A 15369-nucleotide genomic window follows, 5' to 3' on the forward strand; every position below is an offset into this window, starting at 1 on the left:
ATATATTTTTTTTAAAAAGTTAAGTGAACTTGACAGGATGATTCCAAGGGCCTCAGACACATTGCTAAATTATGAGAGTTACTTTTTAATGCAAGCCTTCATTTGTTCAAGATCATTTAATTTAGCACTCTACTAAATTAAAATTCATTTTATTTCTTTATTTATGCCAAGAAAAATCAATAACCAATCTTTGGTAAAAAGAAAAAATAAATAAATTAAGAAACTTATTCAGGTGTCCTTGACATTTTTATTGCATCTAGGAGCATAACTAAATTAACTTAAAATTATACAATAAGACTAGAACCATTTTGTTCTAAGACAACACCTAATTTAATTACATGCATTACATTCCCCAATTAGATTAGGGTTATTGAACATTTTATATTTTGACTGAGTTTCTGAACACACAAAAGGGTTTAAATCATTCTAGAAACCATTTGAAAGCTATTGTGTTTTAATAGCTTTATTTCTACACATCTGTAACGCTTACATGATTCTCCTAGTATGCAAATTAATCAGTACTAGTATTAATTAAACGATAAGTAGTTCTCATTAGTGACCCTTATGAGCAATGTTATGAGCAAAAAACAATTTCCTATACTGTTATGGTAGTAGATCACTAGAAAACTGAATTTTCCCCAGTACTGAAACCATCTGTCAGATTATTCAGTTGGTTACGCTCCTGTCAGCCAAATCAGACAGATCTGCATCCATCAGTGGATGTCACATCAGCACAATACATTCCCTCTAAGATACATCATCTGAATTCAGCATGCAAAGTGTAGAAACTTCAAAGTTGACACCATTTCCAATGTCTTGATATATAAGCCAAACAAAAAAATAAATAAAACACTGAACATAGAAATAGAAAAATATACCCCTGGTTTCACAGACAAGGCTTAAACCTAGTCCTAGACTAAAATGTAAGTCTGAGCTGTTTCAACTGAAAGAAACTTGCACTGACTGATCTTAAAATATATCAGTGCTTTTGTTTTGTCTCAAGATGCACCCCAGTAATGTATTTTTCTAAGCATGTTTATAAAATTGACTTAAATAGCCTAATTGAACTATGGCCTAATCCTAGCTTAGTCTAAGCCCTGTCTGTGAAACCAGGCCATAAACTATATGGATATATAAAAGAAATATAACTTTGCGATACATTACATAAATACAAGATATGAGACAAAGTGTAAAAAAATATTATTATTTTATTATTATTTGTCAGTTTAAATATTAAGTACAATACCATTTAAATGTTTGGGGTCAGTGAAAAAAGTATTTTACGCTCACCAAGACTGCATTTATTGTTCAAAAATGCAATAAACAAAAAGTAATATATTACAGTTTAACTTAAAATAACTAAATATATAGTATTTGAATATATTTTAACATGTCATTTATTGCTGTGATCAAAGCTGAATTTTCAGCATCACTATACTCTAGTCTTCAGTGTCACATGATCCTTCAGAAATCATTCTAATATGCTGATTTGTGTCTTATTATTACTCATGTTGAAAACAGTTGTGCTGCTGAAGAGTGATACATTATTTTTCAGGATTCTTAAAAGCATTTAGAACAGCATTTATTTGAAATATTTTTTGTTCCATCATAAATTTATTTAAATTAGAAACATTTTGTTGCATAATAAATGCATTTACCTTGACATTGCATTTACTTTTGATCAATTTAATGTTTTAATTTCTGTATAAAAAAGTTTTTTACTTTAAGCTGCTATTCACTATAGTGATCTCTGTTCTGATTGGTTCACCCTCTGCATACCAACGTAGATCACATTGTCTGTTACGACAGTGTGTGAAGCTGCTGACTAATAAGTGGCCATTGTGATGCCATAGATACTATGATGATTTCTGAAAAAAATGTTTCTGCAGCCTAGTTTCCGTAAATGCTGGATTTAAGAAGGACCAACATGTTAGAGTATAAGAAGAGCACAGAAAATCCTGTTTTCTATGATACATTTTTTGACTGAGAAGCAGCAGCTTTAGCAGTTTTTTGGACCCTGAGGCTGAATGTGACTTGGTGTGTAAAACATCCAGTACAGCAGTCAACCATGCTGTCAGCGTGTCCTTGATCGAGAGGGGCTGGCGAGCTCTAAGAGGCGGCAAACGATACCCATACCATCCCTGTGACAATGGGCTTTGAGATTGCTTTCTGAAATCCATCCACAGCACCAAATTTAATCACAGCTTTATTTGCTTCCGTCACCACTGCCAACCTCTTTTAATGAAATTCCAAACAAGCTTGATGTCTGATTGTCATGCAGTGCCATAGAAAGAGCATGTGGCGCGTGACATGGGATGTGGTTAACAGCTGGGTAATTCCCGGCACAGGGAGGACCCTAAACATTAACTGAATTTCACTCTCACAATGCCGTGAGGCTGCTGGTCTGTACTGAATGCACATTCAGGGAAAACCTTACCAGTAATGGATGTTTATTAAGTACATGTGAATCATACAGTATGGGTTACTGGTTCATAGTGAATAAACTCCAACGAAAAAGCGGCATTCTACTTCTTGTGAATCATAATGGATAAAAGAAGTACTTTTCTTTTAAATAAACAAACTCTGAACACTAAATGTGAGTTTTATAGAACATTCTGGCCAGTCTTTTTAATGACAAAATGACAAAAACACATCATAAAAGTGACTTTTCCGCTACATTTACAATATGTGCATGAGGAACAAACTGAAATGTAAGCTATTATCCAATGAAAGTCTTGCCATTCGTACTTGTGAGGGAAGTAACAATGAATTTGTATGTGCGAAATTTGCATACAAATATTTTCATGAACAATTCAAGATTGACCAGTAACTTTATTACTGAAATGTATTTCAAATGTATTTTGAAATACATATATAAAAAAATATATATGATGAAATATATAAAAAAGGTATAAACTACTACAACCACACCCAAGCAGAAACCACATACTCATGGTGGCCTTATAAATGTGTTAAAGAAATAGTTTACCCAAAGTCCATCTCCTGTTGTCCTCTCGCATATTTGTTTAGAAATCTTTTGGACTGTTTTCAATGGTGTTTGATCTGTGCATATTTCTCTCCTGATTCAGACGAAGCAACTTTTTCACTGGAGAAAGCAATATTATGGATATAACTTGTATTTGTGGTTTGAAGTTAAAAACACCTTGATGGATTTGATTCTTATAAACATGCAGCTTTTCATTTCACAAGACATTAACTGATGGACTGGAGTGGTGTGGATTACTGTGATGTTTTTATCAGCTGTTTGGATTCTTATTTTGACGGCACCCATTCAATGTAGAGGATCCATTGGTGAGCAAATGATGCAATGCTAAATTTCTCCAAATCTGTTCTGATGAAGAAACAAACTCATCTACATCTTGGATGGTGTGAGAGTGAGTACATGTTCCGATCTTTTCAATGAATCAATTGATCCAGTTCACTAAACAAGAAGATTCATTCACTAATCCAACTCATTTGATTCTGACTTGATTCGGTCACAGTGGTTACCAGCCCACTGGAATTGAGGATTATCAGCGAAAAATTACTCATATAGCAGTTTGTTCTTCACACAAAGCTTTTGTACAGCCTCAGAAGACTTGGAATATAGCGCATAAGTAATTTTAATGAATTGGAAAGCTTGAAAGCTTCATTCTCCATTCATCTCCTTTAGTGTTCCACTGAAGAAAAAAAGCCATACAGGTTTGGAACGAGTAAATGATGTCAGAATTTTCATTTTTCTGTGAACTAATCCTTTAAAGGACGATATCAGCGGGTTAAGATGTCCAGTGTGTGTGAGCATACAGTCAGGAGATAATGTCTTTTAGATGAACCAAACTTAAAGCAAACATAATCTGAGAATAATAATGAATTCTTCGAGATTTAGCTGAGGCTCTTATCCTCATTCTTCATTTTGCATAAGGATGGGTTTATGATGAAATATTGCTAACTAAAATAAAGATGCACGGATCTAGCTCACAAGTTACATCTCGGGCTAGCAATATATTAATATAGTAAGTTTTGCTTATAAATATTAAAAATGTGGTAACACTTTAAGGTTCATTAGTTAACATTAATGTTAGTTAAAAACTTTAGTAAACACGAACTAAGAATGAACAATACTTCTACATCATTTATTAATCTTAGTAAATGTTAATTTCAGCATTTACTAATGCATTATTAAAATCACAAGTTGTGTGTTCTTAACTAACATTAATAAATAGTGTAATAAATGCATTGTTCATTGTTTGTTCGTGTTAGTTAATACATTACCCAATGTTAAAAAATGACACATTGTAAAGTGTTATTAAAAATGTTTATATTACGGTAGTTTTTTTTTTTTTCTGATCATAAACTATAGTAACACTAAAAGGGTGTTGTGACTCTGTCTGTTACAGGAGATTTCTCCAAGCAAAAACAGGATCCTGACTATAAGGGCAGAATCATCATACAGACAGCTGTCCATTTTACAGAAATGCAGAATTAGGTAACCCAAAATACATTTTGTTTTACACTGTAAAAAATCCACTATTTATATTTCTTTCCTGTAGCTCAAATAGTAGAGCATGGCGCTAGCAACGCCAAGATCATGGGTTTGATTCCCAGGGAAAGCAAGAGCTGATAAAAATGTAGAAACTGTAACTTGAATGCAATGTAAGTCGCTTTGGATAAAAGCGTCTACTAAATGCATAAATGTAAATGTATTAAACCAGCACTTAAACAGCAAAAGGCAGCTGCTTCAGGTATCTTTAACTTACCGTAGCCTATAAATTCACGATACCGATATCCCCATCTGACAAAATAAGATTACTGTTACTCTATAGCAACAAATATAGATGTTTAATCATGGTATTAACAATAAACAAGAAGTTAATATTAAGTGATTTAAACCGTGAAGAAAATATTGTCTTTTTGCTCTATTTCGTAAAAATGGTTCTAAACAAAGCCATGTTGTGCGTCTCTGCACACAACAGTGTTGAATCAGTGATTCACTGATCCATTCATAAAAACAGTTTCTTTGTTCCTGAATAAATCAGCAGTTTTTAATGAATTGATTGAATAAAAGACTCAATGGCTCAGTCATTAAGACAGTGGCTTGCTGCCACCTACTGGTATGGGTTTTAGTCTCATTTTTAAAAGTCTTACTCCTTTTTTTTTCATCATTACATTTTTTTGTGTTTATATTTAAAACATTAATTTCATAATATTATTTATGCAATTTGTAAGTGCAAATTATAATTAATTATACTTGTCGCTTTAAAAAAAATCAAGCCACTTAGCCAGTGTAACTTTTCAGCATAGCCTGTTTTATTTGACTTGTATTCTGTGTATTCTGATACATAAATTAATGTCTCTGGGCTAAGCCCCAGATATGCACTCACCCTAGAACCGCCCCTGGAATCAAACCCATTAATTCAGCATTCTAGCACTTTCCTCTAAAATGGAGCTTTAATAGCTTTTTAATTTGAATGTGATGGATTATCAACTAATTATGTACCTTCCCTTGTAGGTGTGTTCAGATGTAGTATATAACTTTTTATTAGCATCAAAGTGCATACAGCACCAAGTTTGACAGTTGAGGCAAAATCTGTAAACACTGCTTTGAAAAATAATGCTTTTTTTTTTTTCTTGTGCTTGCAGGTTTATTCAGACAGTCAATCTTTGTGGCACCAAATGCATTGAAAGTTACAGATCAGCTGGAATTCTGGAAAGAGGGTGCAAAGAAAAAGGATCTGCCTGAATCCCATCCTGCTGTTTCTCATCGGAGAGCTTGTCAACTTTGACTGTCAAAATTACTGAAATTTAACACAACAACACAAACTAATTTTTTATGTATTATTTCAATTTATTAACACTACCAGTCAAAAGATTTTGAACCGTAAGGTTTTTAATGTTTTTACAGAAGCCTCTTCTGCTCACCAAGCCTGCATTTATTTGATCCAAAGTATAGCAAAAACGGTACAATTTTGAAATATTTTTACTATTTAAAATAAATGTTTTCTATTCGAATATATTTTAAAAATTTAATTTATTCCTGTCATCGAAGCTGAATTTTTTAATTACTCCAGGCTTCAGTGTCACCTGATCCTTTAGAAATCGTTCTAATATTCTGATTTGCTGCTCAGAAATACTATTATTATGTTGAAAACAGCTGAGTCTAAATTTGTTCAGGTTTCCTTGATGAATAGAATATTGTAGAGTATAATGTTATAAAATATTTTTATTTCAGATAAATGTTGATCTTTGGATCTTTCTATTCATCAAAGAATCCTGAAACAATGTACTCAACTGTTTTAATATTTTAATATTTATGATGATAATAACAATATTAATAATAAATGTTTATCAGCATATTAGAATGATTTCTGAAGGATCATGTGACACTGAAACTGGAGTAATGATGCTGAAAATTTAGTTTTGATCACAGGAATAAATTACCTTTTAAAATATATTCAAATAGAAAGCTGCCCAGGGGACTGTGGTGATGCCCTTTTTTCAGCTAGTTCATACTAGAGATCAAGACTTGTAATTTGTACGTTTAAAAAGAAAATGTTCAACAATTAAAAATAATATTATCAGAACTAATTCTCATGAGTTATTGTTATTTGTATGGGGTTGGGGTGGTAAAAATCATGGATTACAGTGCTGTACCACAATTTGATTGTTTTTTACAGATAAAAAATGTTTAAACTACATGAACATGAACACTACAGCACTGATACTGTAAATGAAAATACTGTAATAATACTGTAATTGAAAATACGGCAATAATACTGTAAATGGGGAAGTCGTGGCCTAATGGTTAGAGAGTCGGACTCGTAATCCAAAGGTTGCGGGTTCGAGTCTCGGGCCGGCAGGGATTGTAGGTGGGGGGAGTGAATGTCCAGCGCTCTCTCCACCCTCAATACCACGACTGAGGTGCCCTTGAGCAAGGCACCGAACCCCCAACTGCTCCCCGGGTGCATAAATAGCTGCCCACTGCTCCGGGTGTGTGTTCACGGTGTGTGTGTGTTCACTGCTGTGTGTGTGCACGTTAGATGGGTTAAATGCAGAACACGAATTCCGAGTATGGGTCACCATACTTGGCAGTATGTCACTTCACTTCAAATGAAAATACGGTAATAATACTGTAATTGAAAATACAGTAAAGCCATTATTATACTGTAAATGCAATTACAGTAATAATACTGCAACCATTTTAACAGTAACTTACTGACATCCATTTTTACAGTGCAAGATTCACAAATAAACAACTATATATCCTAAGGACAAAAATGAACATGGCCTACTTCATTAGTGTGAGCACAACTGCACCAACAACTTAGTCCATGAGCTACATTTATATTTGCTGAACAAATCTGTATAAAAGCAAACTGTTATGAGGATGAAACCCAGTGATTTGTCTCCTCATATTTACTCTCCGTGTTCCATCTCTGTGGAAATGCTACACAAACTACAGTATATGATCTGGGGTGACCACATGCGGCACAGTTTTCCTTTGTGAACATGCAGGCACATTTGCAAATAGATTGACTGGCACATTCACACATGGATATTTGTGTATGTACAGAACGCACACCATAATGTACTACAGGAAACATCCATACTTGGCCCCTCATGTCTTGCTCTTGCACTTTTTCACCATTTAGCTTGTGTTAGTTCAGACCAGCAGGTTTTCAAGGGTTAAGAGCATGAGAATCAGCCTTGAGATTTTGGGCTATATTAACTGGATGCAATGATAAAAAAAACATCCCTTGATGAATGGAATTGCAATGAGGTGCTGAGATACTTAATTAAAGCTTAATCACAAAAGATTGATCTGGAAAGACACTTTGAACTGAGCTGACAATCACACCAGTCAGACGTCAATATACAAGGTTTAATGGAAAAACTCATCTGAACGAATGCGTTTTATGGCACATTTTCACATTCATAATTACAAACATTTATATTTTTGCAATTAAGTAATAAATTGATTTCAAATTTTGTCAAAATGCGTAGACGTTAAATGAAAAAGCATGGGATTCTGATGCAATCTGATTACACTGAGCTAATTATAGTTCGCATTTCACATGTAACCTACCTACAGTTGGGCAAAAAAGTATTTAGTCAGCCACCAATTGTGCAAGTTCTCCCACTTAAAAAGATGAGAGAGGCCTGTAATTTTCATCATAGGTACACTTCAACTATGACAGACAGAATGGGGGGAAAGAATCCAGGAAATCACATTGTAGGATTTTTAATGAATTAATTGGTAAATTCCTCTGTAAAATAAGTATTTGGTCACCTACAAACAAGCAAGATTTCTGGCTCTCACAGACCTGTAACTTCTTCTTTAAGAGGCTCCTCTGTCTTCCATTCATTACCTGTATTAATGGCACCTGTTTGAACTAGTTATCAGTATAAAAGACACCTGTCCACAACCTCAAACAGTCACACTCCAAACTCCACTATGGCCAAGACCAAAGAGCTGTCGAAGGACACCAGAAACAAAATTGTAGACCTGCACCAGGCTGGGAAGACTGAATCTGCAATAGGCAAGCAAGCTTGGTGTGAAGAAATCAACTGTAGGAGCAATTATTAGAAAATGGAAGACATACAAGACCACTGATAATCTCCCTCAATCTGGGGCTCCACGCAAGATCTCACCCCGTGGGGTCAAAATGATCACAAGAACGGTGAGCAAAAATCCCAGAACCACACGGGGGACCTAGTGAATGACCTGCAGAGAGCTGGGACCAAAGTAACAAAGGCTACCATCAGTAACACACTACGCCGCCAGGGACTCAAATCCTGCAGTGCCAGACGTGTCCCCTGCTTAAGCCAGTACATGTCAGGGCCCGTCTGAAGTTTGCTAGAGAGCATTTGGATGATCCAGAAGAGGATTGGGAGAATGTCATATGGTCAGATGAAACCAAAATAGAACTTTTTGGTAAAAACTCAACTCGTCGTGTTTGGAGGAGAAAGAATGCTGAGTTGCATTCAAAGAACACCATACCTACTGTGAAGCATGGGGGTGGAAACATCATGCTTTGGGGTTGTTTTTCTGCAAAGGGACCAGGGCGACTGATCCGTGTAAAGGAAAGAATGAATGGGGCCATGTATCGTGAGATTTTGAGTGAAAACCTCCTTCCATCAGCAAGGGCATTGAAGATGAAACGTGGCTAGTTCTTTCAGAATGACAATGATCCCAAACACACTGCCTGGGCAATGAAGGAGTGGCTTCGTAAGAAGCATTTCAAGGTCCTGCAGTGGCCTAGCCAGTCTCCAGATCTGAACCCCATAGAGAACCTTTGGAGGGAGTTGAAAGTCCGTGTTGCCCAGCGACATCACTGCTCTAGAGGAGATCTGCATGGAGGAATGGGCCAAAATACCAGCAACAGTGTGTGAAAACCTTGTGAAGACTTACAGAAAACGTTTGACCTCTGTCATTGCCAACAAAGGGTATATAACAAAGTATTGAGATTAACTTTTGTTATTGACCAAATACTTATTTTCCACCATAATTTGCAAATAAATTCTTTAAAATTCAGACAATGTGATTTCCTGGATTCTTTCCCCCCATTCTGTCTCTCATAGTTGAAGTGTACCTATGATGAAAATTACAAGCCTCTCTCATCTTTTTAAGTGGGAGAACTTGCAAAATTGGTGGCTGACTAAATACTTTTTTGCCCAACTGTAAAGCATTGCATGGCGGTAGAAAAAAAACAGCATTTTCCTTTGTTTGGTTTAATAAAAAGCACATTTATTTTTCTGTATTGAGCATGCTGTGGCTAGTTCAAATGACATTTTACTGATTTCTTTTAATTGGATACTTATCAAGGTAAACCAGTGGTTTTCAATACTGATCCTGGAGGTCCGCAGCATTGCACATGTTGGACGGCTCTCTATCTGACTCACCAGTTCAGGTCTTGGTGCCACTATTTATGAGCTGATGATATAAACCAAGTGTGTTAATTAAGAGAGTCATACAAAATACGCAGGGATCCAAAATGTGTTGGGGATATTACATGCACTGGGAAACACTAGGGTAATAGTATGTGTAGTAAAGCGTCAGCTAAATGAATAAATGTAAATGTAAATGTGTATAAATCAACCAGTCCATTCATTTACACAAGGTATAGTGCAATATGTTTCAGATTCTAAAAATTAAAAGTGTTGGTTTTATGACATGGTATCAAAAACTCTGTCACTGACACAGGTGTCACTGCAAATGAGAGGTCCACATTAGTGCTCCGTATCACAAACAGTTCTTTTCCCTGGCTTTTGAGAGACCTACTCTCCTTAAATGGGTGGTGATGGCGCAGTGGATAAGACACATGCCTTTGGTGTGAGAGACCCGGGTTCGAATCCACTGTGAGACACCAATGTGTCCCTGAGCAAGACACTTAACCCCTAGTTGCTCCAGAGGCGTGCGACCTCTGACATATATAGCAATTGTAAGTCGCTTTGGATAAAAGCGTCAGCTAAATGAATAAATGTAAATGTAAATCACACAAAACATAATTTTAATCAGAAAAGCTAAACATGTGATTATTTCTTTTTTTATACTATTATATACAGTTGGATACTCATCAGAGTAAACTTTCCGACCGTGCTATGGAAAATACTCTGTCGAACGAATATGCATATTTGGTTTAATATGCTTTAGAAACTAAAAACAAAACTAGTATTTCCTTTACGGATTAGAATGGTGTGTCAAATATATTTGGATTCACTTCTAATTTACTCACGCACATCCTGAAAAAACTAAGTTTGAAGTCAAAGAGATGCCAGAACTGCAGCATACCACTCACAGGTCTTTCTGCTGGTTTATGATAGACCTACTTTCCATAAATCACACCATCAGATTTATCCACCTTCTAGAGAAACACAGGCACAGGTAACGGGATTGTCACGCGTTTTAAGTGAACTGCGCTGTGCTATATCCTTCCTAACTGTTCTAACTAAACGGAAAAAAAGTGTTTCTCTTTACTGTTCATTTACAACATATTTTAAGTGGAAATTGGGTCATTCAGATACAAAGGGGGTGAAAAAAAACACCAAACAGGTGCGCAAAACCCCGACCTTCTGTCCAGGAAACAGGGCGAAATATACTCAAGCGATGCGAGAATTAGTGCGAATTTATTCATTTTTATATCAAATACAACAGAATATGGGCTTCAAACAACACCAGGACCCTCTAACTCACCTTCCACCTCATCCTCAGGCAGGTTGACCGGTGCCCGGTACGACAGGATATCAGGAATGGTGCAGATACCCCGGTACATCAAAGTGGAAGTCACCGGATGCATAGGCATTTTTGCTATTTATGTTAACCAGCACGTGTGTATTGATCCTCATATATGAGATTTACTGTCCAGACGGCAACTTTTCACCCCACATCAGATCGGACTGAAACCCTCACTGGAGATCACGCGCGGAGAGGATTCCATGGAAAGCTCCGATAGAAGGCTATAGGCAACTCTCGCAGCGTGCGCAATTACGCAGCCCTCTCCAAGAAACCAGGTGTAGGGATTTGCATGTCTTCACGGGTCACTGGTGGTCTAGATGTAAGGCTTTTGGGTTCGAATCTTCACAATATAAGCAAACCGCCCGGTCTTTAGTTTGTTGTAAAAATGACAAAGACAACGAATTACGGCGGCTCCATCGGCGGGGAAACTAGCAGATCCACATAATCCACCAGCTCACACGACGCGCATCAAACAAACGCGCATTTTCATCAATGCGACAAAGTATGCGCGTGTTTGGCGAGGTTGCGTGGATCGATTCGATCTCTCCAAGTCGTTAGACAGTGATCTCCATATGACTGTTTTCTCCTCAATCGCTTCTTAAGACACAGCAGTTGAGCCTCGAGCACGCACTTGTTGGACAGCGTGTGCGCACTGCCAAGAATAATGAGTTAAAAATGCGTTTTACGCGTGTGCAGTTTTTTTTTGTTTTTTTTTTTTTTCCTGTGGCATAAAAATCTAATGTTTAAAAAACAGGTGTCACTGATATAATCAAACTTTCCAGCTAATCACAACATGCAGATAAATGAGCTGTGCTGTGCATGGGGAGACGCGGTGTCCGGGTTCCCTCGCGATGGATCTATATTTAGTCTGAGTGTAAGATGCTGCTCTCCACAAGGTATTTCCCGCCGCAGGTGTTGAGAGGCGTTTACACAGGGCGCGTTCTTGCGTTCAGCAGCCAGACAGAGTGTAACGGATTGGAACACTCTTGACGCGTTTTGAAAAGTTGATCTGCTTGTTTTTAACCTGGCAGGATGTCTTAAAACGCGACATTTACTGAACATGAATATTATTTGCGTGAGCATGTTTATTTTTAATCCTATAAAACACTCACAAACTTGTATTTAATTCATTTAAATAAAATTTTAATCGGAACATGTACTCATTAAATCAAATTGAGTATGTCTTTACAAGTTTCATATAGGCTATTATTATTTCAAATATTATTATGCGTGTTTAACAAAATGTGGTTGTTGTTTCTTGTGATGTAATTGTTTGAGAAATTTACAAGCAATTTCTGAGTAAAAAAATTTATCACCACCAATTCAATAAACAAGGAGTTAATACTGAGCAACTTCTTAAACCCTTTGTAGCAGCAGCGTTCCTGAACGAATTAGTATTGAATCACTTGAGTCAATGCCAATGCCTTTTGCCAAACTTTTTTTCTCCCTTTTCAATTCTCATATAACATCAGAAATCTATCATTTACACTGAATACGTTATTATTGTGTACTGTTTTATAATGTACTACAATACTGAGGTGCAGATAATTGCCATTATTTGCAATAAGTAGTATAAATAGCAGAAAATCTTGCTATTTTAACATAGTGTAAATATAATCTTTAGTTATTTGCACTTAGTGTAAATAGCATATTGTTAAAAAATACTGCTATTTACACTGAGTGTCTTTCCTGAATGAATAAGCTCTTGGAAAGAATCTTGGAAACCAATGACTCAGTGACTAATGATTCATAAAGACAATCACAATTGTTTCATTCCTGTTTTTGCCCCTTACAGATATATGAACAATTCAGTGGTATTTTCAAAATTTCTGGCCCTGATAGAAACACACAATTAAAAAACATGCACAGAAGGGAGACAGGAACACATCTTGAGTGAAAAATAGCACTAAACGAACACATCCTCCATATGAACGCCCCCTTACACAGAATTCTATGTGCAACACCACTATCAAGCTCATAAAACTCCTCTCATTCATTCTCATCCATTTCAGTGCATGTATTTCTCCACGGGCAACCATGATAGACATGATTCCCAGAACCCCCCTGAAACAAGAAGAGATGTGAGATGTTTTCACGGGGCTGGGACAGATCCCATCCCCTTTGGCATTTCTTTAATGGAAACTCGTCTTAAAAAATTCACATTCGGTTTGATAAGCAGTGAGTTACTGCTGTTCTTAAACTCAAAGGCTTTGTCAGATTTGTCCAAACAAGACACTGAAAGCATCCCAAACTCTAGCGCGAGACAGCATGCCAAAGACGCTTATTATTTTGCATGTGTAAGAGCATCCTGATGGAAATGCATAGCACTTTGCAATGCAAACATATTAATCAAAAGGTGCTTGGCATGGTGGAAGTCATCCACCGCACACTAATCTGTCTCAGCGTGGGTGGGTTATCTTTGCTTTTCTGCCCAGATTTTCTGACATATTCGCAAGCAGGTGTTCTATTCCCTAGTAGGGATTTTCCATTCTTTACTAAGTGCATTCTTCGTCAAATGCACTTAGTAAAAAACATATGCATTCTTTCTGAGACATACGAGTCTTATTATGAGTCATCTGGTGCTGTGATGGATTTGGGTGGTGTAATGACACCATTGTCTCCTCCAGCTGTAGACCAGAGCTCCTGCGACAGGACCCAGGTGCACATATCAAGACCTGATGGCCTATTACGACCAGTGGACTCTCAACCTCCAACGCCCAGATTTTGAGGCATTTTCTAGCCCCTCCACATAGTGACAGGTGTCCTGTGTTTTGCACACACACATACTCGCACATCTCAGTGGGAGAACGTAAACTTTTCACCGTGTCACCCACGTCTAACGCTGAGTGACAAGAAGAGAAAAGGGCTTCTTTCCGTCTCTCTTCACTGCTCCTGACGCTCTCCTGGGTGCATCGCCTGCTTTGACAGAGAAACACTCCTCCAAGAGATTTTCATTTTTAGATCCGGCCCATTGGCGGGAAGCATCAGCTCAATAATGCATCGCTCATTCTTATTGTGATTAAGGCCGATAAGTCTGGTGTAAATTATGTATTATGTAATCTTGACAACATAAACCCCAGGTTTGAAAACCTAATAACAACTTGAATGCTCCAACGCATGCTGTCTTTCCTTTCTCATTAATAAACAAACACTATTACACCCGACTGGCTCCACAAAGGAGTTCATTAGAAGACGAATCTCACAAACACATGTCAGAAACATTACTGTTATACAATCCTTTCTTTTAATAAAAGGAATAGTTCATCTAAAACTCGCGTCATTCAAAACCTCTTTGACCTTTCTTCTGTGGAACACAAAATGATAAATTTTGAATAATTCATTGTTAATCTTCTGTTCCAGCTCAACTGGAGTCAGTTGAATCAGATCAGTCCGATCTATGAATGAATCACTCTGAATCAATCAATTCACTGCTGATCATTTCTACAATAAATGGTGACAGAGGCATTCAAGTTTCAGCATCTTTAAAGTCATAAATCTTCTGAAGTCATATAAAAGCTTTGGAGAATGAAAATGTAAATAATTATTCACTGCTAATTTTCTGTTTCATCTTCAAGTGGAGTCAGTGAACTGAACTGATCTGTAAATTAATGTAAATTAATCACTCTGATCTAAATGATTATTTGAAAAAAAAAATCTACTCAAAAGAATGATGCATTCATAATTTGGACATATATGCTGTAGTCGTATGGACACTTTTATGATACTTTTATTATGCGTTTGCATTCTTTTTAAAGCTTGAAGTCTCAGCCCCCATTTAATGCAAAGTAAAAAAAAAAAAAAGCTATACAAGTTTAAAATGTCATGAATGTGTGTATATAATAATTTTTCCACCCATTTATTCTTTTAAATTAGAGTAAGGCTGAAAAAATAGCTGGAATGTATTTTTTCATTTTCATTAAAAAATAATGTCAAAATACATCTAAAAAATCATAACGGTTCAAACGAGACTTTTTCATTAAACAAAACTAATAATAATATCTTCCTTTCATATATTCCTTTTGAGTAATGCTGCAAAACAAATGCTACTAGACTGTGTAAATACTTTTCATTTTCAATAATATTTTTATGTATTATTAATTACTATCATTTTTTCATTTAATAAATAATCATTTTCA

The 15369-nt window shown here is 36.3% G+C and overlaps 1 protein-coding gene across 1 annotated transcript in view; it reads right to left on the reverse strand.

The window, feature by feature from the left end:
• cabp7a (calcium binding protein 7a) overlaps positions 1-12103 on the reverse strand; it is a gene marked incomplete at its 3' end in the record, with an annotated part of 34859 nt that extends 22756 nt beyond the window's left edge. Inside the window, exon 1 of the mRNA XM_079418037.1 lies at positions 11192-12103. Coding sequence (XP_079274163.1) covers positions 11192-11300 — 109 coding nt within the window. The 5' untranslated portion in view covers positions 11301-12103. The remainder of the gene's footprint in view (positions 1-11191) is intronic.
• Between the last annotated feature and the right edge of the window lie 3266 nt (positions 12104-15369).

Source organism: Barbus barbus, assembly GCF_936440315.1.
Source record: "Barbus barbus genome assembly, chromosome: 6".
In the NCBI taxonomy this organism is placed as follows: Eukaryota; Metazoa; Chordata; class Actinopteri; order Cypriniformes; family Cyprinidae; genus Barbus; species Barbus barbus.